General features: G+C 49.4%; 9 protein-coding genes across 9 annotated transcripts; 5 read left to right on the top strand and 4 right to left on the bottom strand.

Moving 5' to 3' along the window:
- Positions 1 to 10: 10 nt before the first annotated feature.
- Positions 11 to 2,180, top strand: CI109_106990 (2,3-bisphosphoglycerate-independent phosphoglycerate mutase; the record flags this gene model as incomplete). The annotated part of the gene is made up of 11 exons (XM_032001951.1): positions 11 to 83; positions 148 to 163; positions 247 to 414; positions 466 to 524; positions 574 to 1,065; positions 1,125 to 1,234; positions 1,285 to 1,411; positions 1,463 to 1,677; positions 1,733 to 1,916; positions 1,971 to 2,090; positions 2,146 to 2,180. 11 exons carry the CDS (start codon positions 11 to 13, stop codon positions 2,178 to 2,180), a joined length of 1,599 nt encoding a protein of 532 aa, XP_031863508.1.
- Positions 2,181 to 2,512: 332 nt separating this feature from the next.
- On the top strand, positions 2,513 to 4,291 carry CI109_106989 (uncharacterized protein; the record flags this gene model as incomplete). Its single annotated transcript, XM_065967946.1, has 5 exons — positions 2,513 to 2,820; positions 2,881 to 3,001; positions 3,063 to 3,306; positions 3,360 to 3,666; positions 3,934 to 4,291. 5 exons carry the CDS (start codon positions 2,513 to 2,515, stop codon positions 4,289 to 4,291), a joined length of 1,338 nt encoding a protein of 445 aa, XP_065824018.1.
- Positions 4,292 to 4,365: 74 nt separating this feature from the next.
- Positions 4,366 to 5,534, bottom strand: CI109_106988 (uncharacterized protein; the record flags this gene model as incomplete). Its single annotated transcript, XM_065967945.1, has 4 exons — positions 4,366 to 4,604; positions 4,661 to 4,759; positions 4,813 to 5,173; positions 5,235 to 5,534. 4 exons carry the CDS (start codon positions 5,532 to 5,534, stop codon positions 4,366 to 4,368), a joined length of 999 nt encoding a protein of 332 aa, XP_065824017.1.
- Positions 5,535 to 5,737: 203 nt separating this feature from the next.
- CI109_106987 (homoaconitase, mitochondrial) lies at positions 5,738 to 8,124 on the bottom strand (the record flags this gene model as incomplete). The annotated part of the gene is made up of 4 exons (XM_032001954.1): positions 5,738 to 6,231; positions 6,291 to 7,492; positions 7,553 to 7,882; positions 7,934 to 8,124. 4 exons carry the CDS (start codon positions 8,122 to 8,124, stop codon positions 5,738 to 5,740), a joined length of 2,217 nt encoding a protein of 738 aa, XP_031863511.1.
- A 185-nt stretch (positions 8,125 to 8,309) lies between these two features.
- On the top strand, positions 8,310 to 10,168 carry CI109_106986 (uncharacterized protein; the record flags this gene model as incomplete). The annotated part of the gene is made up of 6 exons (XM_065967944.1): positions 8,310 to 8,524; positions 8,583 to 8,771; positions 8,825 to 9,182; positions 9,274 to 9,493; positions 9,563 to 9,761; positions 9,817 to 10,168. 6 exons carry the CDS (start codon positions 8,310 to 8,312, stop codon positions 10,166 to 10,168), a joined length of 1,533 nt encoding a protein of 510 aa, XP_065824016.1.
- A 73-nt stretch (positions 10,169 to 10,241) lies between these two features.
- On the bottom strand, positions 10,242 to 14,161 carry CI109_106985 (DNA polymerase delta catalytic subunit; the record flags this gene model as incomplete). The annotated part of the gene is made up of 16 exons (XM_065967943.1): positions 10,242 to 10,279; positions 10,397 to 10,468; positions 10,574 to 10,693; positions 10,743 to 10,936; positions 10,986 to 11,048; positions 11,169 to 11,263; positions 11,310 to 11,452; positions 11,511 to 11,801; positions 11,979 to 12,240; positions 12,409 to 12,674; positions 12,720 to 12,953; positions 13,003 to 13,174; positions 13,335 to 13,428; positions 13,491 to 13,513; positions 13,674 to 13,972; positions 14,047 to 14,161. The coding sequence occupies 16 exons, from the start codon at positions 14,159 to 14,161 to the stop codon at positions 10,242 to 10,244; spliced, it is 2,481 nt and encodes an 826-aa protein (XP_065824015.1).
- Positions 14,162 to 14,630: 469 nt separating this feature from the next.
- Positions 14,631 to 16,536, top strand: CI109_106984 (uncharacterized protein; the record flags this gene model as incomplete). Its single annotated transcript, XM_065967942.1, has 12 exons — positions 14,631 to 14,661; positions 14,717 to 14,758; positions 14,800 to 14,864; positions 15,016 to 15,106; positions 15,158 to 15,344; positions 15,446 to 15,473; positions 15,662 to 15,754; positions 15,806 to 15,901; positions 15,969 to 16,068; positions 16,215 to 16,266; positions 16,320 to 16,342; positions 16,475 to 16,536. The coding sequence occupies 12 exons, from the start codon at positions 14,631 to 14,633 to the stop codon at positions 16,534 to 16,536; spliced, it is 870 nt and encodes a 289-aa protein (XP_065824014.1).
- A 423-nt stretch (positions 16,537 to 16,959) lies between these two features.
- On the top strand, positions 16,960 to 18,944 carry CI109_106983 (uncharacterized protein; the record flags this gene model as incomplete). The annotated part of the gene is made up of 12 exons (XM_065967941.1): positions 16,960 to 16,993; positions 17,062 to 17,209; positions 17,259 to 17,317; positions 17,368 to 17,612; positions 17,662 to 17,806; positions 17,851 to 17,920; positions 17,965 to 18,035; positions 18,084 to 18,091; positions 18,139 to 18,241; positions 18,375 to 18,445; positions 18,504 to 18,597; positions 18,817 to 18,944. The coding sequence occupies 12 exons, from the start codon at positions 16,960 to 16,962 to the stop codon at positions 18,942 to 18,944; spliced, it is 1,176 nt and encodes a 391-aa protein (XP_065824013.1).
- Positions 18,945 to 25,700: 6,756 nt separating this feature from the next.
- Positions 25,701 to 26,566, bottom strand: CI109_106982 (uncharacterized protein; the record flags this gene model as incomplete). The annotated part of the gene is made up of 6 exons (XM_032001959.1): positions 25,701 to 25,724; positions 25,788 to 25,843; positions 25,894 to 26,016; positions 26,092 to 26,189; positions 26,284 to 26,378; positions 26,480 to 26,566. 6 exons carry the CDS (start codon positions 26,564 to 26,566, stop codon positions 25,701 to 25,703), a joined length of 483 nt encoding a protein of 160 aa, XP_031863516.1.
- Between the last annotated feature and the right edge of the window lie 135 nt (positions 26,567 to 26,701).

Here is a 26,701-nt window from a genome sequence, read left to right as displayed (position 1 = left end):
ATAACACATCATGTCTGTTCGTGCACCTAGCTCACCCGAGGTTAACTCCAGTGCTAAAAAGCAAAAGACCGTTGAGGTCAAGAGTGAGTCAACGTGGAGCCGCACCCTTTCTCTTCTGCTTGCTGATAAAGTTATCTGCAACTCCAGAGAAGGTCTGCTTGATGTGAGTTACAAACCTCTCATTGGACTGGAGTGCCATGTACTCAAACCTTCTGGTACTAACCTCTCTTCCCTCCTCTTCCCCAGCGTTCACGATGGATGGGGTCTTTCGGACAACGAGAAGGGTAATGCCATTTTCCACGCGGACACCACCCACATGGACGCCATTAGAGATAAGCACAACTTCGTCCCACTTGACGCCCATGGGTTGGCTGTCGGTCTCAAGGAGGGATTGATGGGTAACTCTGAGGTCGGGTGAGTGAGATACTGCTCCCGTTGGCTTTACTTCGCCTGACATCTAAGCAGTCACTTGAACATTGGTGCTGGCCGAATCGTCTGGCAAGACATTGTCAAGATCGATCAGAGTGAGTCGTGCCCTAACTTTGAGTGGTCACCAAGCTGATACGTTCTCAGCCATCAAGAAGGGCGAGTTCGAGAAGCAATCCGCTATCGTTGACTCTTTGAAGCACGCCAAGGACACCTCTGGTCGTCTTCACCTTATCGGACTCGTCTCTGATGGAGGTGTTCACTCGCACATCACTCACCTCTTCGCCCTCCTCCGAGCTGCCAAGGCTCAACAGGTCCCTCACGTCTACATTCACTTCATCGGCGATGGTCGAGACACCGCTCCTAGGTCTGCCACTAAGTACATCCAACAGGTCTTGGACTACATCAAGGAGCAAGGCATCGGAGAGATCAGCACTGTCGTTGGACGATACTACGCCATGGACCGAGACAAGCGATGGGACCGAGTCAAGATCGCTGTTGACGGTCTGATTGGTGGTGTCGGAGACAAATCTACCCAAGAGGACATTGTTAAGACCGTCGAGGAAGGTTACTCCAAGGACATCACCGATGAATTCATCAAGCCTATCATCTGTGGTTCCGAGGACTCCAGGATTAAGAGTGAGCTACTGCTCCGGTTCATGAGCAAGATGCAGAGATGCTGATTGGTGCCCACGTAGAGGGTGATACCTTGTTCATGTTCAACTACCGGTCCGACAGGATGCGAGAGATCACCAGTGTCCTCGGTCTCCCCGACAAGCCTATGGACGTCGAAGTTCCCGAGGATTTGGTGAATGGACTGCAATTGGCCCGAAAGCTCCTTCGCTGACGATAGTACAGACCATCACCACCATGTCCAAGTACAACGCCGAGTTCCCCTTCCGCATTGCTTTCCCTCCTCAGGCCATGACCAACGTCCTCGCCGAGTGGTTGGGTAAACAGGGCGTCAAGCAATGCCACATTGCCGGTAGGTATCACTTGGTCACACAACAAGGAGGTTACTAACAGCACAATCTAGAAACCGAGAAGTACGCTCACGTCACCTTCTTCTTCAACGGTGGTGTCGAGCAGCAATTCGAGAACGAGAGCCGTGAAATGATCCCTTCGCCCAAGGTTGCTACGTACGACAAGCAGCCCGAGATGAGTGTTCAGGCTGTCGCCGACAAGGTCGCCGAGGTTGTCAAGTCTGACAACTTCGAGTTTGTCATGTGCAACTTTGCCCCTCCCGATATGGTCAGTGATTGGAATTTTTCTCCTTTTGCTCATGACGAAGCTGACGTGCCCCTAGGTCGGCCACACTGGTGTCTACGATGCCGCTGTTGAGGCCATTGGTGCCACCGACAAGGCCGTCAAGACTGTCTACGACGCCTGCGAGGAGGCCGGCTACGTTCTCTGTATCACATCAGACCACGGAAATGCCGAGCAAATGCTTGACCCCGTCACCGGTAACCCTCACACCGCTCACACCACTAGTGAGTGCCAAACGCGACAAGTGTTTCGTTGCCAATGAGCTAATGTTGTGAAAGACCCCGTCCCCTTCATCGTCACCGGTGACAAGGGCTCCCTTGAGGTCTCTGGCGAGCCTGGAGCGTTGGCTGACGTTGCCCCCACAATCCTGTCTATCTTGGGTCTTCCTCAACCTGAGGGTGAGTGTCGTCGCTCGTCCGATTAGGACATCGCTGATGTTGATGGCAATCACAGAGATGAGTGGACGATCTTTGCTCGCAAAGCAGTAAACAGTAAAACACCGGTTAAGAGTAGATGGATGACGGATAATGGATAAATGCATTGAAGGGCAGGGATAGAGCAGGAGAGCATTGTTGTTGTTAGAGTGTGATGAGATGTAGGCATGTGCAAAGGAGGTAACAGTAGCAGCGTGTATCGTGCTTTGACCGAAGTAACCCAACACGTGATCTTGGTATCGGCACCGTCGCTGCCGCCTGAGTCCACGTTCGATCACCTCCACGTCCGACGTCCAATATTTACGTTGCAATAAGCCGATCTATGCAATTCGCTTTCTTCCATTTTCCATTGCCTCATAACCGCTGTTCTGCCCATCTGAGACGTCATGTCTGTCACTCCTCATACGTACGGGCATCCTCCACCCGTACTTCTTACGGCTACTTTACTCCCCATCTCCTTGCTATTCATCGCTAATCCGCTGCTCCCAATCCTCCTCCCAGCAACAATCACTGATGTCCTCCCTCTCCCTCGTCAGCCTACCCTCCCTGCTCTACAAGCGAATGTAGGATTCGCTTTACTCGCCTTTGTTGGTGCTGTGTGGATCGTGCCAAAGATAGGAGGAGCGTTCGTTGAAAAGGGTCTCAAAGGCAGAGATTTGTTGAAACCTGGCGGCAGAACCAATGGGCCCTGGGTGTGAGTGCCGCGGTCCTTCTCCATTAGATTATGTACATAGATGCTGAGCGCCTAAGGCAGGCCAGAGAGTCTTGGACTACCTTGTGCGAGCTTGTACATCGCCCTTATGATGTTGTTCATCCCTTTCCCCTTTTCGCATCTGTTCAAGGGCGAAGTGCTCGAACAATTCCCTCAGCGAGAGGTATGTACGCTGGACTGTCCTTCTTCCAAATCCAAGTTCTGCAACTAACAAACTGACATAGCTCACACTCTACCTTTCGTCACTACTTGCATTGCTAACAGCAACTCTGCTCGGTTTCATCGATGACCTATTCGACATTCGTTGGCGACACAAATTACCTATCCCTATCGTTGCGGCTGTCCCAACGTTACTGGTATACTATTCAGTTGGAGGGGTCACCAGTGTAGTGCTGCCAAAGGGCGTCGCGGGGTGGTTGACATCGACCGGTCTAGGATGGTGGATCGATGGAAACGTGATTGATCTCGGTGGGTGAGAGGCCCTCATCTGACCGTTTGCATTGCTGACGTGTTCTTTGCAGGACCGATCTACTATATCTACCTTGTCCTCTTGCCCACGTTCACCACCAATTCGATCAATATCCTAGCTGGTATCAATGGTGTCGAAGTCACGCAAGCGCTGATCATCGCGCTGTCCGTCGCGCTCAATGATTTGTTGTATCTTCCCATCTGGCCAGAAGGTTTCCTCCGATTTGTCAACGTCGGTAACCCGAAAGAAGGCAGGATCCTCGAATGGGCAGCAGGAGAGGTGGTTGATCGACATCTGATGAGCTTGTATTTCATGGCACCACTGGTAGGCGTTTGCGCTGGGTTCCTATGGCATAACTGGTGAGTGCAACGATGACGGGTTTTAGCTGACCGCGTTAGGTATCCTGCACGAGCTTTCCCTGGCGATACCTTCTGCTACTTCACAGGAATGGCATTCTCGGCGGTTGCGATTCAAGGTCACTTCTCCAAGACCCTTATACTATTCTTCATCCCCCAAATCTTCAACTTCATCCTCTCTTGCCCGCAATTGTTTCATCTCGTTGACTGCCCCCGGCACAGGCTACCATCGTGAGTAAACTTTTCGAAAGCAACACGCTGACTTTGTAGGTATGATTCCGACAACGGCCTCTTAAACCCCTCGCGAGTGATGTTCGAGAAACCACCTCCTGCGCGAACACGTATCACGCTAGAGATCCTCGAGTTTCTTCGTTTGGTTAGATTGGAACGATTACCCGTCAGGCGGAATCCTGACAACAAGTCGCAACTCAAGAGTCCAGCAAAGGCTGGGCAAATTATCTCCTCCACCAATCTCACGATCATAAATTTCCTGCTTGTTCACTTTGGACCAATGCACGAGAGGAGCCTGTGCACATTGGTTGGAGCTGTGCAGATAGCGTGTAGCGGAATAGCATTTGGGATAAGATATGGCGTGGGAGCATGGTTTTATGGTGGAGAACGACGATGACCTGCATCTGCATTTACGAGTACCAATGATATACCATGTATGACATACCAAATGGATGATCTATCAACACCAGTTCACCTGTTGAACTGCATACTGTAGCCTCCTCCTGGCTGGGGATCAAACTTGAAGCTGTCAGTGGAGAGACCAAAGTTGCCCAAGAACGAATTGCCCAGGTCTTTCAGCTTGCCCATCATCTCGTCGTATTGCTTCTTCTCTTCGACCTTTATACGCTCAGGGAGGGTGGACAATGACCGGCGGATGGTCGGTATCAGCGGTGAGGTCGACGGCAGGAGGGATATCAACCTTGTGTAGTCTATACTCAACGTCAATATGATTGTCGTACCTAAGAGATTGCTGGATATCGCTCACCCTCTTTGGCAGTAGATAGGGATGTCAGATTACCAATTCTCTCGCTCGCTGTCGCTCGTCGATGCAAGCCCTTCACATAGTCCGGGTCAATCTCAAGAGCTTCACGTCCAATTAGTCAGCCATGACTACGTGACTTGTACGCGCATGCTCACCTTCAGTACACACTTCAACGGCTTTCTGATCCTCCTTCATCGCCAGATGACAAGCTGCCAAATTCCCCAAACAAGCCTTCCTACATTCTCGAATCTCATCCTCCAATTTTTCCCTCTCTATTTCTTCCGGGTTGTCAAGTCCTTCATTCGCTTCTATCGCTGCTGCCTCTTCGTCGGTGATCTCCTCGATGACGTTTCCCTCCTTGGGCTCAGGTTGTTTCTTCTCCTCCTTTCCAGGGAGGATGGGTAGGTTGAATTTCGCTTGCTCATAAGACTGTATAGCATCGGAATACCGTGGGGGCTTAGCAGTAAAATGTGCGTTTCCCTCTGCTTTCAGTTCGTTGGCAGTGGACAGCAGTGTCTATCAAGCATATATCAGTTTAGCAAGCTCACACAACTACACTCGAGATGGAGACACTCGCCCGTAAATGCTCAATACCCATTTGCGGCTCTTCTCCTAGACCAACGTCCTTCGGATCAACATCTGATAGCGCATCCTCGAACAAATCCTCGCTCTCATCATCATCGTCCCCGCCATTTACTGATCTTTGTTCTTGCTGATCATCTCCGCGCTGATTTGTCGTTGCTGATTTGGAACTCTCGCCGTTCTTGTATCCGCGTTGGAATATCGGATCGTTCGCCCATGCTGGTGGGTCAAATTTGCGTGCGTCAAACTTGGGCAAGCTGTCAAACGCAGCTTCGTCGTCGCGCGTGAGAGTCATGATGCGACAAGAGACGAACGGGGGAGATAATGTGTAGTAAGTAGAAACGACAAATACAAAGACAAGACATGTCAAGTCACCGCGACATTTGACTCATGACACACCAACGGGTTGAGTGGCAAATTACATCAATTGTTCCATCATACACCGAAGGCGGCCACGGCCATTCATGTACCTGCGCAGACATGCATATGATGTATAAACTACAACGAGGCTCTAATGAAACCCTCAAGACCTCCGTTCACCCACAATTCCTGCACACTTCGGCCTACTTTGGCAGCAGGGTACGTCTTTTCTCCTTCGTCACCCATTGACACAGTCACTCCGCCTCTTCTGGTGTCGACACGGATCCTCCAACCTTCGGGAACGACAGTCAATTCCCCGTTCTTCCCACCCTGACCTCTCACGCCATCCTTGCCAAATCTCTCTGTCATGTCCTTGATCAAGGCAGGAGATTCTATCAAGATGAGACCGTTGTTGATAGAATTTCGCTTGAAAATATCACCGAAAGAACCGCAGATCACGAGAGGGATACCTGCGTTCTTGATGGCAGTAGCGGCTTGTTCACGCGAAGAACCAGTTCCGAAATTGTAACCTGATAAAAGGATAGCCCCCGGTTGAGTCGAGGAGGAAGGGTCGGTAGGCGAGGGAGCTCGCAATGATCGAGCAGTAGCAGCGAAGGAAGGGTCGTAGTTCTCTGATTGGATACGTGATGTTTAGCTCGATCTACTCTGGAGATTAACATTCATCACTCACCCATGACCACTTCGGCTTGCCTCTCGGGAGTGATGTCGTCTTGGTAGGTATACTTGCCCGGGTACATACCGTCCGTAGTCAAGTTGTCCTGTGGCGCGAAAAGGAGGGGTCCCTCGAAGAAAGCAGGGAACCCATCCAACAGAGGCTCAAGGGAAGCCTCGTCCACCTCGACAGCTTTAGCGGGCGCCGCATCCTCCTCAACAATGGAGAACTTCGGTTGATCGTATTGAGGTAAGGCGTTCAGATCTAGGGAATCGGGACCGCAAATGACTCCCTTGGCAGCCGAAGCGGCCACAACAGCTGGGGAGGCGAGGTAGGCAATAGCCTCGGGGTGACCCATTCGTCCCTTGTAGTTACGGTTGGTGGCACTGATACCGACTTCTCCCTTCTCGAGCAATCCGACTCCAAGACCAATACAAGGCCCACAACCAGCAGGAAGGGTCCTAGCACCGGCGTCCACAAGAGCTTGCCAGTCGCCCGAAGCCTCAGCATCCTCCTGCACTCTGCTTGAAGCTGCGGCGATGTAGAACTCGACACCAGGCGCGACCTTCTTGCCTCTCAAAACATCCGCGGCGGCGGCAATGTCTGATGCTCTGGAGTTGGTGCATGAGACAAGGTAAGCTTTGTTGATCGCGATTGGCGGATCAAGAAGTTTGGGCAAGGCGGTCGCGACTTTGACCGAGTTGGGACCAGAAACGTGAGGGACAAGGGTGGAGAGGTCGAGAGACAGTCGAGCGGCGTACTGAGCTCCGGGGTCGGCGGTCGGTCTTGTAGCCAATGCATCCTGCAGTCTGGAGGGGTTCAGTCGAGGGTGAGGAGGCGTACTGTGCGAGGGATCGGAAGGGATTGGGATAGGAGCCATAGAGGATGAACTTGGCTTGCCCAGGAACCGTCTCAACTCGGCCTTCTTGAACATTGCCTCATACCATGCCTGTAATTTCTCGTCGACAGGGAAAACACCCGCTACAGCTCCCCATTCCGTTGTCATATTGGCGATAGTCAATCGTTCATCAATCGATAGATGGTCGACACCGGAACCGGTGAACTCGATGGCAGCGTTGAGCACCTCATCCTTGTTGAAGAGACCGGCGAGGGCTACGATAACGTCTTTGCCAGTAACGCCAGGAGAGAGTTTCCCGTCTAATGAAACCGAGACCACTCTAGGTATTTGCCACCAGAACTTGCCGGTTGCCCAGATACCGCTGCGACTCTGTCAGTCAGCATTATAAACGCGAGAGTAACAGTTCACGTAGAGCACTCACGCGGCATCCGTACGCACAATAGCTGTACCCAAACATCCCACACCACCGTAATGATTGGAATGACTGTCGCTCGCCACCACCATTTTGCCCGGCCAGGCGTAACCTTCCTCAACGACAATCTGATGTCCAATCCCTCGTCCCGCAGGGTAGAAGTCGACGTTGTGCTCCTTCGCAAACGCCTCAATCTTCTTGTACTTTGCCTGGTTCGTCGCAGACTGATTCTGGACATCGTGGTCAAGGGTGAAGACGGGTTGTCGGGGATTGTCAAGCTTGGAGCAAGAGAGTGAGAGGAATTTAGATATAACGGGACCGGTGTTGTCGTGTGTCATTCTAACACGCCGAGTGAGCTGGAGTGCCATAAATGACCAACTGAATACTCACACATGCTCGGGTTTGATCATGACATAGTCACCAGCTCGCACCTTGGTGCCCTCCGGCAAGTCAACCGCGTACTTCTGAACGATCTTCTCGATGACTGTTTGTGGGTTTGATACCGTCGCATACAGACGGCCACGATGAGCAAAGGCCCATCTTTGCTGTCCAGCCCGGGCAAGTCGTGGTAGACAGACCATTTCGAAAGGTGATGACGAGGGGATGTTTTGTCGAAGAGGAAGTACAAGTCGTTGAAAGTCGAAAACAAGAAAAAAGTTTGAAATGTTGATTTTGACCCGAGTCGAGCCCAATCAACTCGCTTGCTTTTCATTCAACCTCCTGTATTCTTTGCTTTCATCCCCATCGTTGCCCTCGGCCCACTATCATGTCAGATCAAGCAGGTCCTAGCCGACCTCGTCCGAAGCCATCTGGTAAACCGGCCAATGCATCAGCTGGTGTGAGCACCGTCGGCAATCAGGATGATGCTCGAACGAATATCGCTTCAACGGTTACCGGAGCAAATCCTTCCACTGCTCAAGACGAAGAAGGCGATGAAGATGAAGAGAGAATGGATTTCAAGCTCATTCAGAGCTTCGCAGAGTATGTTCCTTCAGTGACCTCAGCTGTGAAAATGATGCCAGGCTGACTCCCGTTGTAGCAAAATCCAGCATCTTCCGACCACCGATGACCTTAACGGAGCAACAGCTCGAGTCAATATCATCATTCCGAAACGTGGGGAGAAGGACTTCGAGCCACTGCAAGAGACAGTCAATCTGCAGGACATGATGTTACAGAAGAGTCGAGAAGCTCTGTTTAGTGCTTTGCTGGGCGTCCGAGGGGGACACAGGTAAGTCGCTGTGTAAATGACACCCTTGCAAAGACTGATACTCTCGGTCTCAGTAAATCAATCTCTCATGCCATACTTACGCCGTCTCGTCCCTTTCCTCGGGTCCTGATAGTTCACGGCCACCACTTCGACTCGATGGGCATGACTGTACGATACCCCCCACCTCCTGGATCTAAGGGGAAAGGCAAGACCGGTATCGAGCTATTGCCCGAGGAAGCTCTGTATCTTCTCGAGAGGGGATCTCTTCAGATTTGGCTTGGAAGGGAACCTGAAACGGAGGCCGAAGAAGAGGATGGTGTAGGCGAGTGGTGTGAAGAGGAGTACGGCGTTAGGGGTGCTGTCGAGATGAGTGCGATGGAAGGTTTCGGTGCTTTCATAGGTCGTGAAGGCCTGTCATGGGAGCGATATCAAGTAAGTGAACGTAGAACAAGGCAATGGCTAACTTCTCCAGGCGTATGCGTATCTTAAGCGACTAGGTTATAATGTCCAACGATCGCGCCAGTTCATCCCAGAGTATTTCTTGGCGCCGACAACTATGCCAACAGAGGACCTGACGATCAACGGGTGGTATCGCTATACGTCTAAGTGGTTGTCAGAATTCTTTAGAGGGGTCTGGACCAATATCAGCGGTACATTATCGAAAATAGGCTCTGTCGGGCTCAACCTTCGACTGCAAAAGAAGAAGGGATCATTACTAGACGGATGGAGAGGCGCAACATATCGTAAGCTTCCCATATTTAACCAAAGCTGACGTTTAGAATCCATCTTCTCTCATCTACGAATTATCCCAGCTGGACATGATCAAGCTCTCCCTTCGCGTTTGCTACCACCAACCACAAAATCTATCTACGACCCGCTTGTCGTCAATCCTTATCTTCCTTTCTTCCATATCTGGAAACCAGCAACACCCTGGTCAAAGAGGGTATGGGATAAAGGAGATGGTGAAAGCTTACAGAAGCAGAGACCGGATTACTTTGCTGCGATCGTTGAGTGAGTCTTGCTGCAGATGCCGTCGAAAACGCCCCGCTCACGATTTATTTCACAGAGCACGGAGTACGCCCATTCCGACCATCGATCAGCTTACCCAGGTCTTCGACATGCTGCCTGACGAGCCTAAAGGTCCTATCAAGAGAGTTGGTCCACAATACGAGCGTCAAGCAAAGGCGCGTCCACCGAGGGTTCAGAACAAACCGCCGCAGGAGAAGGTTTCCAGGATCAGGTCTTGGCTTTCAAGCTTCGGTCTCATTGCAACCGCGACTCCGACTGTAGCACCCAACTTCAATATTGGAGCGGTGCGTAATGGCGATCGAGCATTCATCGTAGCGGTGAACGACTCGGGCAACGCTGGATGGGTGAGATTTGGCAGGACTGGCTTCGCAGAGGCGGCAGTCATATAGGGTCGTCATACATATGGAAATGGATATCACGTATGCTAGGTATATATTGAACAGTCATACAAAATGTCAAGCATCACCAAACAATCTCCTTGTCAAATCGATCGAGCTGCGCTACAGACGCAGCCACTTCCTTTTGCCGTGCTGTCCTTCGATAGAAGATCGGACAATCGGCAGACGTGCAAATAACGTCCTACAAATCAGCACTCTTGCTACACTGCTGGCACCCACCTGATGTAACGATCCCTGACACCTCTGACATTGCGTCCAGAGGCGCGCAAAGTCGATCTGCAATGATGAAGTCTGGGCAACCTGTTTCTGGTATAGCTCCGGAAGCTTGGGTCGACAATTGACGCAAACAGCGCTCTCTGCGATCTAATCAGCACAATCATGTCTTGGATTACGCACCTTTATTGCTTCGTAATGGCGTCTTGCAACCCAAACATGTCACTGTCTTGACTGCAAATTTCATCAAGCCGCCAATTGTCGGTGTGGCAATCTGAATGGTTCTAGTGTGATCTCCCGCGACTACGAACGCAATCAGCTGTGTGAGATTTGTCTATACTGCCTCACTCACGGAGCGTTCCTGCTTTCTCTCCTAAGATGGGTTCAAAGATTCTCATCAAGGGCTTGGACAATTGATTGTCGAGGTAATATCGTGTGTCTATTGGGACATTGTGCTCCAGAACATATAGTGGATCTTCCGACTTCTCGTACGCAGCCGCTCCCTTCGTGCCCTTGATGATGACATACGCGACTCGATCTCCCAGACTGGGTGCGGAACCTTCAAGTCAGAGCTACTCTCGTTGAGTGAACTCACCTGCATCTCTCTTCCTCATCCTCTCGGCAAGCTCGACATGCGCTTGTTTCGCCGCGTAATCCGCTTTAGCCAGCGCCTTGGTAATCACCAGCTGAGACATATCAATCTTATTTTGCAACAAGTCTGCAATGGTCTGCTTGACATATCTTCGGGAATGAGCAACGTCATGACTGGTTGACTTACTCTTCGGCTCCTTTCACATCACGGTCAATGAGCATTTTGAACAGACAAGTCTCAATCACAGTCGATACAAGACGACAGTTGTCTCTTCGTACAGTCTGTTGGGAAGTCAATACCGGCCGGCAAACCCGAGGTTTGACTCACTTCGATACCCTTGGTGTCCATCTTATCGTACTTTTCCGGCTTGGTCCAGTAAAGTCCTGCATAACGTTTCTTACTGATCAAAAGATATGGGAAGTAGACTTTTTCGAACTCTAACTTGATCGGTTTGACGAATTTTCCGGAAACTAGATCGGCAGCCTCGGCACCTATATGTCAGTCACAGTCTGAGGCATAATCACTCACCTAATCTCATCGCCGTGGGCAAATCAGGACAACCGAACTTGACCATGACCGAATCTGTGTCACCGTAGATGACCTTGGCGTCGTGGTCATAACCATTTTTGGTTGAGTATTCCGCTTCCACTTCTCCTTTAGTGAATTCAATCATTTGTCGACCATAGGCGGTGACACTCGATGAAATCGCGAGACATGGCAGCTTGCCTACCGTAGCTCCGGTGAATCCATAGACGGAGTTGGCACTGACCTGAAAGGGGTTAGCAGAAGTTGCACTGAGGAACATACCTTCAAGGCCAGCTGTCGTCCATCGAGTACCGCCCGTTTGAACGGGTCTTTCTCAACCTTCAAATCCTGCTTTGCACGTTTTCGGGCGCCGAGAAGGTTTTCCAGGATGGTCGGAAGGAGACCCTTACGTCGTTTCGTAGTGGCGAAGTAATCTAATCATCAGCACAGATTGCAATTGTGCCCACTCACCATTATTGGGTGTGTGTACGTAGTCTTCTTCCTCGACCAACTTCAAGCGTTCAATAGTGACCTTGTCCAGTAACGTAGTATAGCAAAGATTGTGTGCCATCATGATGGAGGGATATAGCGAAGCGAAATCAAGGGTGGCAATGGGTACGTCGTAGAATCCTTTTGTAGGTTCGATGACAGTAGCGCCTTCATACTGCTCGTCTGTGCCTTCCCCTTTCATGGCGGGGATGATATATCCTGCGTCTGCGGCGTTTCGATACAGCTGCGAAATGACTTTGATTTGTTGTCCTCGTGAAAGAAGGTAATTGAAGGGGACACCCGTGACTCGCGCCATCTCGGTATAATTGACGAAGCACATGAGTTTATCCATCAGGCGTTGAGGAAGATATGCATCCTAGGCATTAGCCGTTTTACGTGGATGATAACTCACCTTCAGACAGTACACTGCAAGACGACGTCGAGAATCCGCGGTTCCGTTCTGCAGTTCCGTAATGATCGAGTGGTGAACATCCTCTTTCTGCTCTCCCAGGAATTGCGCACAAACGGCGTTGAGAGTATAACTTCGCAACTTGTAGTCTCGCTGCATGACTTGAAGCATATCCAGCTGGAGCCGACCCTCCATATTCACAGCTTTCGAATCACGCTGACCGTAGGCCTTCGAGGAGAAATGCGTTTCCTTCACCTCAGTTCGAACACCTGCAGGTCAGCCGAGTTCGTTATTCCTTGACGCACCTATCAGACGCCCTAGGAAGGCAAAGTCTGGGATCTTAAGCGCTTTCGCTCGATCAAGAAGATATGGTAAGTCGAAATTTGACGTATTGTAGCCAATGATAACGTCTGGATCCGCCTTTTCTACAAACTTGCGCCACTCTTGCAGCATTTGTCTTTCGTCCTGGAACTCGATGACTTGTGAGCCCACGATATGGGCACAAGTGTTGAGGGTGAAAACATTTCGAACAAATGGTTTGGACTCGCCTGTGAGGACATCAGCCAATGTTGTTAAGCTGAATGATATGCGACTTACCGTGGCGTGTGACCATAGCCGCAATCTGAATCACCGGGTCAATGTTCGCCTCGGGGAAGATACCCTTTCGGCCAGCACATTCGATATCAAAGCTGAGTGTTCGCAGCGGTGCAATTTTGAGCCACTCGCCCTCTGGAGCGTGCGAGATGAGATCCTTGTAGCTGACGATTAGCTACGATCTTCACGAATGCAGACTCACTTGCACGAGACTTCGAGCTGACACAGAGATCTCTTTTCTCTTCCACCGATATGCTCGTATCTACCTGCCGGGATCTCGACCCAGTTCATTCCGACGACCTGCCGTCAGCAATGTCAACAACGGTGACTCTCACCTTCGTGTCGATCATGAATCGCAGAGTGTATGCTATGTTGCTCTCGTACGTCAAAATTTCGGGAGGAAATAAGTTGTTGAAATCTATTTGACCTCTCTCGAAGGCGCGTAGAGTCCAAGCAATGTCAGCATGGATTGAAGCAGCAGCTGGAAATACTCATCTTTCACTTTTGGGAGATTCTTTGGATCGGAACACGTTATTTTGATAAAGGGTACGCTCTCGTCCCCTCGATAACCCCATAACGAACGACGATTGAAGATGGCACATTGTGTGACGCAAGGTCCATTGCTAACGACAGTAGACTGAAAGGTCAGGTTTGTTTCCACCCGGCTCACTCACATTGATTGTGTCTTTCAACGGCTCCAGATCCTTGTTGAGAAATCCACTAGGTGCAGCGATATAGAAATACGGCTTGAACCCGTGGATATGTGCCAACACAGAGTTGCCATGTTGCGTGACGCCAAACAACCGTAAAGTTGGACCATGCGTGGCATCAACTGATTCCTCGATTTCGATCTGCTGGAAGACTATCTTTGTCAGCAAAGTACGCAGTCTTGCACACCTACCGATGGAATCCTGCTTGATGTTTATCGGAGGAACGGCTGGTCGGGGCCATGCCGCACTAGTTTCTATACTGTCTGCAGATGCATGCATGATGTCAGCATGCGAGATTGCCCAGCGCCTTGAAGACTGTATCACGCGGTTGACTCACCTCCTGAAGCGTCTTCTTCCGCTTCGAGCTGCTGGAGCACGGCTGAGAAACTATCCTGCTTGACAAGGCCCTGTCCTGGTTCCAGCTTTCGCTTTTTGCTTGTTGGTTCGACCATGGCTATTTGATGGAGAGAATGGTGAGAGGTTGAGTGAAGATCAAGGTCAGGTTAGAGAAGAATGCAAAGCGCGTCTCAAGATATATCAGAGGTGAGTCGCTTGACTTGCTCATGGCCCTCCACCGACGTGAATAACGTCAATTGACAAAAATCACTGCTGAATAGATATCTCTACACGCGCGCCTTGTTTTCCATAAAGGGGGAGGGTCTCATAAAGCCAAGCTTAAACTTTGGACGGTGATATCAGACCGGGTAAAGCCCTACAATGTGTTACCCGGTTGCGAGCTAAAGTTGAGCTTGTTATATGATAACATTCACGTCTCACTTCATCATTTCAGCACTCCAAAACCCCTCATCTCCCCCTTTCATCTCTCCGATCTTATAAGCTCCAAACATCCTCAACATGCTCCTCACTCGTTCAGCTCTCAAGCGGTTGTCTGCATCATGTAGTCTTGTGACACGAAGAGGCATGGCAAGTCCGGCCAGACCTGCGAACGGCCGTGAGCAGGTTCCTCTCGCCTCTCTAGGATCAATCTGATGTCTTTCGTTCACCAGCTGTCAGCTTCGCCCTCGATGATGATCAGCGTGGTATACAAGGTGAGCTCGATAGTATGACATGCGTTGTTGACATTCTCCAGAGTTGGCGCAGAATTTCGCTCGGGACAAGATCGTTCCAGTCGCGGCTGAGTACGATCGATCGATGGTAAGCGGCCACATAGTGTTGCATGGTCTAATAAGGCCCAGGAATACCCATGGCCGGTCCTCAAGGAAGCTCATGCACTCGGTCTCCTCAACACACACGTGCCCGAAGCTGTAAGTCGGAACAAATAAACCCACGCTTACTTGTAACTTAGTATGGCGGACCAGAACTAGGCCTCCTAGAATGCGCTTTGGTGTCAGAAGCTCTTGCGTATGGATGTTCGGGCATTCAAACCGCAATGGAAGGTGTGTATCCTAATTTCTGTTGCGCGCTAACAGTTTCAGCAAACGGGTTAGCCGAAGCACCCCTAATCGTTGCCGCGTCTCATGAGATCAAAACCAAATACCTCGGACGTATGACAGAAGAGCCATTGATGGCCGCGTACTGTGTGACAGAGCCTGGAGCTGGATCCGACGTCGCAGGAATCAAAACTCGAGCAGAGAAGAAAGGTGACAAGTGGGTGCTTAACGGTAGTAAGATGTGGTAGGTACTCAACAAGTTACGCGGTGGGGTCTTGTGAGCTGATGATGAACCAGGATGTGAGTGTTTCTGGGCCATGTTGCGCCAAGTCTGACGTACCATAGCACCAATGCTGGTCATGCCAATTGGTTTGTGAGTTATGCTCCGTACAGCTCGGGACTGATGTCCAGTTCGTGCTCGCGAAAACCGATTCATCGGCTTCAGCAAGCAAGGGAATGACCGGCTTCGTTGTAGATGCTGATACCGAAGGCATCATCGTTGGCAAAAAAGAGATAAATATGGGTGAGTGTCAAGGGGACATCTTTAAGCTTACTCTACAGGGCAACGTTGCTCCGATACTCGCATGGTCACATTCCAAGACGTCGTTGTTCCACAAGAGAACGTACTCGGCTCTCCAGGCGAAGGGTTCAAGAGTAAGTCACCTTTCTAATTATGAGCTGACGCCCTCCCAAGTCGCAATGAAGGCGTTCGATATCACACGTCCTCTGGTAGCAGCAGCCGCTGTGGGTCTGGCTCAGCGGGCGCTTGAGGAGGCCACCAAGTATGCTCAGGAACGGCATGTGAGTGATCCCTGTGATGACCCCGCTGACCTCCAAGACGATGGGTCAACCGATCATCAATCATCAGGGTGTCGCTTTCATGCTGGCCGACATGGCAATCGGAGCGGAAGCAGCGAGAGGTCTGGTATGGAGAGCAGCTTGGGCCAAGGATTCAGGGGAGCGGAACAGTGAGTGGTGCTCAAAGGACAAGATCTGATGATGTAGCGTTCTACGCCTCTATGGCCAAGGCATTTGCAAGCAAGACCGCTGTTGAGAACGCCAATCTTGGTGTCCAGGGTGAGTTCACAACGAAGAGACCGTTGCTGAGAACTAGTCTATGGCGGCGCGGGCTTCAACACCGAAATGCCAATGGAGAAGCTGTATCGGTAAGTTCGCAATACATGAGCTTCCGAAACAAGTGCTGACACATAACATGTAGGGATGCGAAGATCTACGAGTTGTGTGAGTACAGAGCTTGTGCATGTTGATTGCAGCTGACTCCAGTCTTGTTTCGTTCTCCCTCTCTCTTCTTCTCTTAGACGAAGGTACGTGTGCCCGGTGACCACTGAAAAACGAATGCTGACCACCTCTTAGGCACATCCCAGATCCAGCGGTTGATCGTATCGCGACAGCTCAGCTCATTGTATCCTGCCTAGAAAAACGTCGGGTGACCTTGTTGTTATACTATCTCTCTTCGCGATAGGACCTACTGTATGCATTTTGACTTCAACCCGTGCTTAAAGTATGGAGAATGTGATGTCCCTCCTGCAGCCCATCTGATTTGTCGTAGATCACTCTCGATTGTCAGTTTGAATAACCGGTGACTAACCGCCCAATGCCAAATTACATCATTGAGAAATCAGTACAGTCGATGCAAGCTTACGTGCCAAACAATCAGCATCAATGTTTCTGTTTCTCCATCCATCGGTCAGCTTAGTGTTGCATACCACCTTTACGTGCCCTTGTATATGACCTCTCCCACACTCCTCACGAAGGTATTCTACGACTATTCCATCCGTGCACGCGTTCTCGGCCTCAGAGCAAGCAGTATAACCCACTTGCGGAGATCGATCAATAACATGGTGAAGAGATCGCCTTCATTCGATTCAATCGGTGGGTATTTTGGTATTCGCTACGTTGTGGCTAATGCAATACCTGTACATTTGGTTCTCTTTGACCAGTCTCACCCAAAAGACGTCGACTCTCCTCTTCTCCTTTACGGTCCGTTGCCGATCAGTCAGCTGCCGCTTTCGAGTATGGGTTGCGCTGGCAGGATTGGCCTGCTCCAAGAACTGCCATGAAGGAAGCGAGGGAGTTCATATTAGACATGTAAGCCGGGTGAAATCGATGGGTCCTGTGCTGATGGATCCTGATTCAGCGTGGAAAACAAGCGGTCCGTCCTCATTGTCCCGGACAAAGACGCAGATGGTCTGTCTGGTATGTCCCCAAAGTGTTGTTGGCACTGTGCTTTTACTGACCTCAGGTAGCGGGCACACTTCTGTATCGTACGCTCACACACATGGGTCATCCTCCATCTTTGATATCCATCCATCACCTCACGAAGGGAAATAATGTGCATTCGGATGTCGAAAGGGATATCATGGTGCGCTATGACTCCGAAAAGGTGGTGGTTTTGGATCAAGGCAGCCGCCCAGGGCGTTCGATAGTGCCTCCTCTCAAAGGGCAAAAGGACAAGCGGGTGCTCATCATCGACCATCATATGAGTGACGAGGTGCGCATTTCTGATCCGCCGAAGCCGACGACACTAATATTTCTTGTAGTGGCCTGAAGAATCACAAGTTCTCACAGCATGCCAGACCCATCCAATCGCAACGGCTGCGATGCTGACATATGCCCTCGTCCGGGAGCTTCACCCTAGTGTACAATATGAGGAGAGTTGGAGGGCCGTCGTAGGAGTGATTGGTGGTAAGTTGGCAATGTTTGTATTGTGTCACGCTCACACAACATAGATTTGGGAACATCTGTCGCAAAATGGGGTGTAGCGCCCTGGCCAGCAGAGTTGGGGATTGTTACCAAGCGGTGAGTAGGCATATGGCACAAGTTCCCAGCTCATGTCGGTCTAGGTATGGCTCAAAGGTATTCAGTGAAGCGGTATCGGGGATCAACGCACCCCGTCGGACAGCGGAATATAATGGTACGTCCAAACGTAATGTATATGGCTGATCAACGATAGTGCCCAAAGCCTGGGATGTACGTGGTCCTCATTGGCTCGTCACACTACGCTCACTCCCACTTAGATCATGCTGGACGCCAAGTCACCCGGTGATATGGCTTCCAACGCCTTCCTTAAACTATGCAAGCTCGATGTTGGTGCTGAAACCGCCAAGTGGGCCCGAACACGTGAGTGTGATCTGCAGGACCGCTACTAATCCGTCAGCCCCTAAATTCTCGACCGATGGTCGTGTCGCTGTAGTTACGATTGACACAGGATTTCAAGGTAAGTTCATGTCGACCTATCACGCTGAATCTTTAGTGCATCCTGTGATCGCCACTCGGTGGGCCGGTACTCTTGGACGAAAAAGCAAAAACTTGTTAATGGTCATGGTCTGTACTGATAGATCTGGAGAGGCCGTTTACCTCTTTCTGACCCAATCGTCTGTAGTGCGCGAACATCGGATTCAATCCCGATCCTAACAAGGTCTCTTTCTCTTGCCGCATTGCTGCGTCGTTGCGAAGTCTCCCGGAACAGCAACAACGTGAGTTGGATTGCGGAAAGTCGGGCCTAACGAATCCTCAGCGAATCTCATAGCACTGCTCAACGAGTTCGGAGATAGTATTCCAGGATTCCGAGACCGGGTTGGAGGAGATTTTGCTCGGGGTCATAAGGAAGCTACAGGCGGTATCATACCAAAGGTGAATACACTCGCCGGAAAGTGAAGCTAACGGGCCGTAGGTCGAGTTCAAACTCCTCCTAGAAGCCATGGGCGTCCCGTCAGCACCACCTAATGGGACGACGCCATCCCCCAAGAAGAACAAGAGCAAGGTGATCGACTCCAAACAAACTACGAATATACAACAGTTTTTCAAGCCGAAGCAGCAATAGGCATTCGCTAAGGACAAAACTTGCTGCGTTGACGGTCATCATAAAGGGCAAACTGCAACTTGAACGATTCTTGAACTTGGACGCCGTTCGCGAAAGTCCTGGTAACTATGGGTGGTGAGGTGGTCTATCGTCAAGGTCATTCCTCTGGCTCCTCTCCCTTTTCGAATCCTACCCCATATCGCGGCATCATGAGTATTATCGCGAAGATGGGGTCATCTCTGCCATCGCACCAGAGTATGAATGTCAAACTTGTCAAAGTACCTGTTCCTATGAGTTTGCTTCAAGAAGTCGTGCTGCTGGAAGAGTACACCTTTGAGCAGCTCCTTGAATGATAACTCGCAACCCCCTGACGCCCTCTGCCCAATGCGAGGCCACTCATCTGAGACTATTCCAAAATCAAATGAAGTCGTCTATAGCAGAGGAATCAGGATCAGGCTAGATGAACTATCTTCAGCAGCTCATCATGCTCCTAGCAGCCACAACCGGATGACTTTCCAACCCCAAATCGGCGCCCATACCTGACTACCCCTCTGTCCTCTTTGGGAGGAGATTGGCTAAGTTATAGGCACGAGGTATATGTCAGTGACATTGAGATAGCTTGAATCAATTACTTTGTAGATTAGACGGATGTTGCAATGACTTTGTTTCGTACCAGTGCTAAGAGTTTGGCACAATACGATAGAGGAAAAGGAGATGAACATTGTCCAGTCCAAGTTGTGCGATGTTCAGGAGAGCGCAACTTAGTAGCGTGTTTTGCTGCATCTGCTGGTGCCATGTATTGTACCTCAATACTTTCCAAGAGAATTAGTCGGTTGTGCCTGTCACACTTCCAAGCCTCTACACCTCTTTTGGCTTTGCGCATCTAAACGGTTATCTGTCACATGGGCTCCATATCACCTCCACAATCTACATTCCTGTCCTCAAAGTCAACAGTAAGGTCATACAGAGATCTGAAGTTCCTCTGAATGCCAGAGGTGAATTTTTTGTAGCAGCTTGCTAGCTCTTTCCACTCATCCATAGTGATCCCTGTCAGAGATTTGGTGGCATTGTGTCATGACTATCACTACTACATGCATCAGGTGACCTATCAGGTCCTGACGTACTCGCCGCTCTACTTGCTATTCTCATCGAACTTGTAGAATCTCACTCAACAAACCCATCTATTCCTCCGTCTAATTTTTCAAACTTGCCACGTTGTAGAATCTTGCTCAACATAGTTGGGCAGATGTCACGACCCAGTACAACTGAGCGAACGACTCATGTCGTGACACCTCGACTCGGCCGCCGAACAGTTCGACTCGCCAGCCAACGGGAACCAGTTCGACATCGGCCCGGTGAATGCCGTCGTAGGAGATGACCGATTCGACTGGCTAATCGTTCCCACGGCTCTTGTGGCATCATTGGTACTTATATACATGAGTACAGGACTCGTACATAGTTATTCCTGTGACGAATGTATATTCCTCTGTCTAGTTCACTACTGTGGAACCCGTACAACGATCTGTCAGTCAACCCCAAGTCTCGTACACTCGGTATTCGGCTTGTACAATTCGGTACAGGACTTTGTGCTATTCGTAACCCGTATTCCTCGCTTAGGCCCGTCAACGGACCCGCCGCTGACAGCAGACGGATGGATGAATATATAGGAGGATAGCTATTCTCATCTTTGTACTCTTTTCCTTGGTGTTTTCCCAATCAAACATCATGCATCGTACCTTTGTTGTCGCACTTGACAGGATCACTTAGCCCTCAGTCAGTCCAAGATAACATTGCTCATCTTGAAGTTGTTCTCTTCAGATTCTTGCTGTTTTTGTCATTCTCAGTAACCATCTCATCATTATACTTGACACCCTCTGGCAAATATTACTCTCAACCTTGCCTCTATGGTGTGATAGGGCCACTGTCACAGGTGGGTCTGGTGACAAGCCTTTGCGAATAATACGGAATACAGATAGGTTGAAGTCCTACAACAAATTGGATGAGTTAAGTACCAGATATACAAGACTTGGGGCTGATTAGTGGAGTGTTTCACTTGTACGATACTAGTGAACTAGACAGAGGAACATACATTTGTCACAGGAATAGCTATGTAACTTCATGCACTGAGTTATCAGACAACTCCCCTTATTGACACTCCAGCCAAATTCGATCCCGTTCAAATTTCCAATCATCCCCTTGCATGCATCACGCATCTTACATTCATTCTGATCAGATATCGAGCATCCCAGTGCTTGCAGGTATCGTCCCATAGTATTCAAGCCGCCAAAAATTGCCTCCTTCACCTCAGTGTTCAATGACTGGGGAAACCAATAACCTGGTGAATGACGTTATGAGTCCTGTATTCATCTATATAAGTATCAGTGATGCTACCAGAACCATGGGAACAATTTGACAGACAAGTCGGTCTTGTCTGTCAGCAGCCGCCTCAAGTGTCAACTTGATCTAGATGATGACAGATGGCGAGTTGACCTATATGGGGACCAAGTGGGGGTGTCATGACATAAGTCAATCGTATGGTTGTACTAGGTCCTAACACCAAACAAAAGAAAACTGTGACAACCGTGATGGAGCTATATGTTAAAGGATCCGGAAGACAGTGGATTGGGATTGAGGAAACCGGACACTCAAAAAAAGTTGCGTGTATACTCTAAAGAACAGTGATGATACCAACAAATGATACACAGCAAGGTGGGTCGACAAGTGTCCACCTCAGTGTGCCATTTGTAGCCTGTAGCCCACCTCTATCTCTGGTGTGACTTTCATTCTGAAATGTGATCTGTCAACATCACAATCCTGTATTCTCGAAGTTACAGCATATCTCAGACCGTGACGAGGCGGTGACAAGTATTGTTACTATCTGGTCATCGGAAACTGAATAACGTTATCAAAGCGAAGACGTGAGACTAGTGATTCCTTGCTGAACCTTGCTGCCATTGGTACATCCCTGCCCGAGTCCTGCCCATCCCAGTTGTGTTCCTAAATGCCAATGGCATCAGGCCATGTACTAGGCTGGCTTTACTTTTTCTCAATGAGCCAAGTTCTGTGGTACAACAGTGCAGTGATACTCCGTTCATGTCGTAGCATTGCAATCACCCCGAGTCTACGCTGACATCCCCAAGTGTCAGAATACATACGATGACCCATGTCATGGCACACCAACTCAGCGCAAATGGTGTTACCCGCCGTTCGGCACAATATAATTGAATCAACAATGAGGACGTCGCCAACGGATTTGATCGATGGGACTGGATTTCCGAATAGCTAGCACCGTTCTGGCAGCTTCGCGAGAACTCATATAAATGAGCACAATTACGACCTATCCCGAAAACGCTTGTTAGACACCAGAAACAGGACCGACAATAAAGGTTTAGACAAGACAAGCTCGGGTCGCAACTGATGAAGGTGACCCGTGGGCTGGAGGATTGGTCGACAGCAAGAGAGTTTGCTTGAAAGGATTAGCAAACGGGGAAATGTGCTTTTGAAACATGTAGAGGACGGCGTTTAAGCTCTTATCCGGAGCAGCATGAACAGACCTCGAGAGATGTGATTCGTTTGTTAAGACAAATTGATATATTTTAATCCCTTGAGAGAAAAGAAAGGATACAAGTACAAAGTTAGCGACCTTATATTCCTGTTTGCTATGTTCCATAATGTTTCCTCGTACCCCTCAGTCTGGAGCACAAAGCTTCAGCGAATATTTATGTTACTATTCCCCAATTGTTGGATTATTGTACGCATGCTCAGAGAAAGAAAAGGAAGAGAAACAGAAAGTAACAACTGAACTTGTGGATTGGTCATTGGACGTGCGTCCCAGTTTCTTCCAACCACTAAAGACCCCTAAAATACTATGACCCCTACAGAATCCCTAAAGAACCCCTAAAAACCTTCAAAGCGTCTGATCATTCTATTTCAACACCACTCCTCATTGCCGGTTTGTGTTTCCATCTCCCACAGTACCCCAAAGTGGGATTGTGTTCAGATGATGCAATGCACAGTCTCACAAGGTGGGTGGGACTATGTTTCAGCCTGGTCGCTTGACCGGGTCATGACAGGACCCATACACAGTCATGCCGATGTGACCTCCTTCATGTATCGCTTCACATAGATAAAACCGCACGATGGATGATGATAATGGGCCGCCAACTTGGTGTGTCAAGACATTGGACTTTCGTATGGTATGTACGGGTTGTGATAGCCTTAATATTTCATGAACCTGATTCTATGGTAATATTACAAGTCCGTTAAAATCATTCCAATTTGGGTTGCAACAAGTAGTCTGCGATATAAAATTGCCATCGATCAGGAGCATGTAACGCGCACTACTCTTCGATGCCGTCTCAGCAGAACCTCGAGTAGCAGCAATCGGCAGTGACAGAACCCATCTGGGTGAGAAATAATTACGTTCATTTAGCATGCCAAGGCTCTTGATAACCCTGAGTGATGTAGCCATTTTAGGACAAATTGATACCTTTAATCCTTGAGGGACCAGAAAGAATCAGTAGCTTGCATACATATCTGTTGTTTCCTAAATTTCATGAGGATACCCTACATCCCTCTCTCAGAAGCACAAAGCCTCAACAAAGATTTGTGATGAATTCCCTTTGCCACTTTGAACACACCTCCAAAAACAATCACCAAACCTTGAACCACAGAACAGAAGACTTGCAGCACCACAAATGCTTTCTTTGTTGATTAGTCCACTTCTGCACCATAAAGCCGAACACCGTTCAAACTACAGTGTCCCTTCTGTACTGCCCAACAATCACTTCTGGTCTTGCACTTTTGATAAAAGGTAACTCATATAACCCCCCTTCTGGCCACACTGAGTCCTTGCCATAGCTATGGATTGTGATTGATCCTCACATCAAACATTACATAGTCAGTTAAAAGTTGCCGTCTTGTTCAAATAGTGTCAATCATATTCTAGTGTCTTCAGTTCCACTGATCTGATAGACAAGCCAGAGGGGCAGCGTAACCTTATCGTATAACACTGTGTGGCATGGGTGTCACGGATTAGGGCTTCCAGGGGAGCGGGACTAGAACAAGGGTGATCTATTAATATCCCAAAGCGGGATTATGTTACGACCTAGTAAGTTATAGCTGTACTGAATCACAGCGCGTGTAATCCTAGGAGCCATGCCTCTGTACCTGGCTCGGTCGTGCCATTTGCTTAGTAAGGTGGCAAATATTCTCCGTCGCAAACTAGGTATAAATACCCCACCCCTTCTGTAGTCAGTTGTCAGTATCCTCACTTATGAGTCTCCATTTGAGTCTCACTCATGCAGTCACACAGTTGGTCACAACCCAACAACTCTTGCCGTCATCGCTACCCCTGTCATCACTGTTGCCACCGTTGGCACTTACACCTGGTCAATCATACAACAAGCCCGAAACACTGTCCTTTTCATAGGACACCTCCCGTATCCCTCTGTACCGGCGTGATGTCACAACCCAGTACAACTGAATGAACGACTCATGTCGTGACACCTCGACTCGGCCTCCGGATAGTTCGATTTGTTATCCATCAAGAACTAGTTTGAAGTCGGTCTGGCAACAGCCGTCGTAAGAGATGACCGATTCGACTGACCAATCGTTCCCACGGTTCTCGTAGTATCACTGGTACTTATATACATGAGCACAGGACTGGTACATAGTTATTCCTGTGACGAATGTATATTCCTCTGTCTAGCTCACTGTTATCGTACGAAATGACCAGGTATAATAGGGCTCAACAGTGCAGTAGTTGACAGCAATGGTGTTCGAGGTAGTGATGGTGATACAGGATGTGCTGGGTTTGATGCCACATTTGTATGACTGTTTGACTGAGATCCAATGATAATGACCAGCTGGGAACACTCACTTTCAATTGATCACAGAAGTGGTAGGGGCCTGTACTTAAGTGTCATTGAAAGATATTTGCAACCTCCCTTAGCAGTCAACCTCACAGGGTACCCGGTACAAGCACATTCAAAAGAGGAATGAAGAGACGTTTCCAGGGACATGTGAACATTTGGGAATGATTAGTTACAGATGCGGCGATGTTGTCGTCTTAGATTCTTGCTGACACGTCCAAGTTCGCGATCCGTGACAACTGCGCGGCGTGTTTCGTGATCACTAGAAGTTGTTCATGACAATTTCTCATTGCTTCTGCAATGCGATTATCACTGAGGGGACACAGTGCTTATGATTGAACAGCAGCGACGGTGAGGCAGCTTGGAAATTGGCGGATGACCGGGAGAGACTGACCTGTCAGCCTTTGGGTCTGATCACTGTTGGGATTAAGGTTTCAGTGGCCTGGCGTGCAGGCGCGGCGCAGTGATTCCGTAGCAAGGCAACCAATTGTGTTGATGCCACACTCAATCAATCAACAATCTGCAGGCAAACAATATGAAAACGGCGTGAAGCGAAGGGTACCATATTAATAGCTATCAGACGGGTTCAGGGGACAACATCGTATTAAGTGGCCTCATATGCCGTTCCTGCCACATACAGTGAGATTTGTTTATACACTTACGAACATCCAAGGAGCGACCAGGATAAGTTGAGCTTTGATGCTACGCTCCACATCTCCGCATACACATTTGATGGGACCGTGATCTGCTTTTGCGGCTTTGGAAATTGCCAGCGAAGGTAGCAGATGTGAAGATCGCCGTCCGCCATGCGGTTAGACCCCTGGAGCCCAGTCCTCCGACGTTAAATCAATAGCGCGTGCAGACAATTGCACTACAGCTGCATTACAGTTGCATACTGAACCGTTCACCCTCTTCTTCGCACAAATGTCTACAAACGAACCCTATGTTGGTCAGCAGAATGCGACTAGAGGAGGCGGAGAACCGTGCGTACCTCTAAATCGTCCTTGGTGGCGACGGCAAGCACCCACTTACGTTCTGTGTCGGTGACTACAGGCGAGGGTTAGTTTCCAAAGTATCCAACCGCGTCTGCATCTCACCTAAAGCAAAGTCAACCCCTGTGGTGCGGAAGAACCCCTCAAGCTCTTCCAAAGGCGTTAACGGGTGTATGACGGTATAAGGATGCTTTGGAGAAGATGTTGGGAAGTGGTTGATGTGTTGCACTGTTGATAGAGTCATGTCACGTTTGCAAACGTACACTTGTGAGAAGGGGGATTGAGACCAAACGGGCGACTCACAAACGGTATCAAGTTGATCGATTTTACCATCCTCGAATTTGGATTTGATTAGAGGTACATCCAGGTAACCGATTGGTCTTCGACGTTGGTTGAGGACACTAGATTTGGGAGGGAGTATGATTCGGAGGCGAGATATGAGGTAGCAGAGAGAGATCAGTAATCGGACCAAATCATCATATTTGCAGGACGTACGGAAGATGGTCGAATTCCCTTTCGTAAGCGGCCTCTAAGGCCTGCTGAATGAGGGCATCATTGGGAAGGCAGAAAGCAGGAGGAAGTTGAAGGTCCTAGATAGCATGGCACTTGATCAGTTACCGAGATAACAGAGAGGCGTGACAGATAGACAAGGGCAGTGAATACTAAGCAGGACACAAAGAAAGGGACGAACCTCTACACAAGCGCCCCGATACTTCGCGGCGATTGATGATTGCTGAGTTTGATCAGACGTGGCTGTAGGTGTTGTCTCCTTGTCCATAGTGGTAAGGTATGCTGTGGTCAGAGCTGTCGACCCTTGGGTAGCTGAATGATAATTGTGAGTTGTTGAGCATAGATAGATAAGGAGGGACAGAGCGAAGGATCAATGCGCATTCCTGACGATATAGCTGAACAC

The sequence above is a fragment of the Kwoniella shandongensis genome, chromosome 13 (genome assembly GCF_008629635.2).
Source record: "Kwoniella shandongensis chromosome 13, complete sequence".
Lineage (NCBI taxonomy): Eukaryota > Fungi > Basidiomycota > Tremellomycetes > Tremellales > Cryptococcaceae > Kwoniella > Kwoniella shandongensis.
This window is presented reverse-complemented; position numbering and strand designations above follow the sequence as displayed.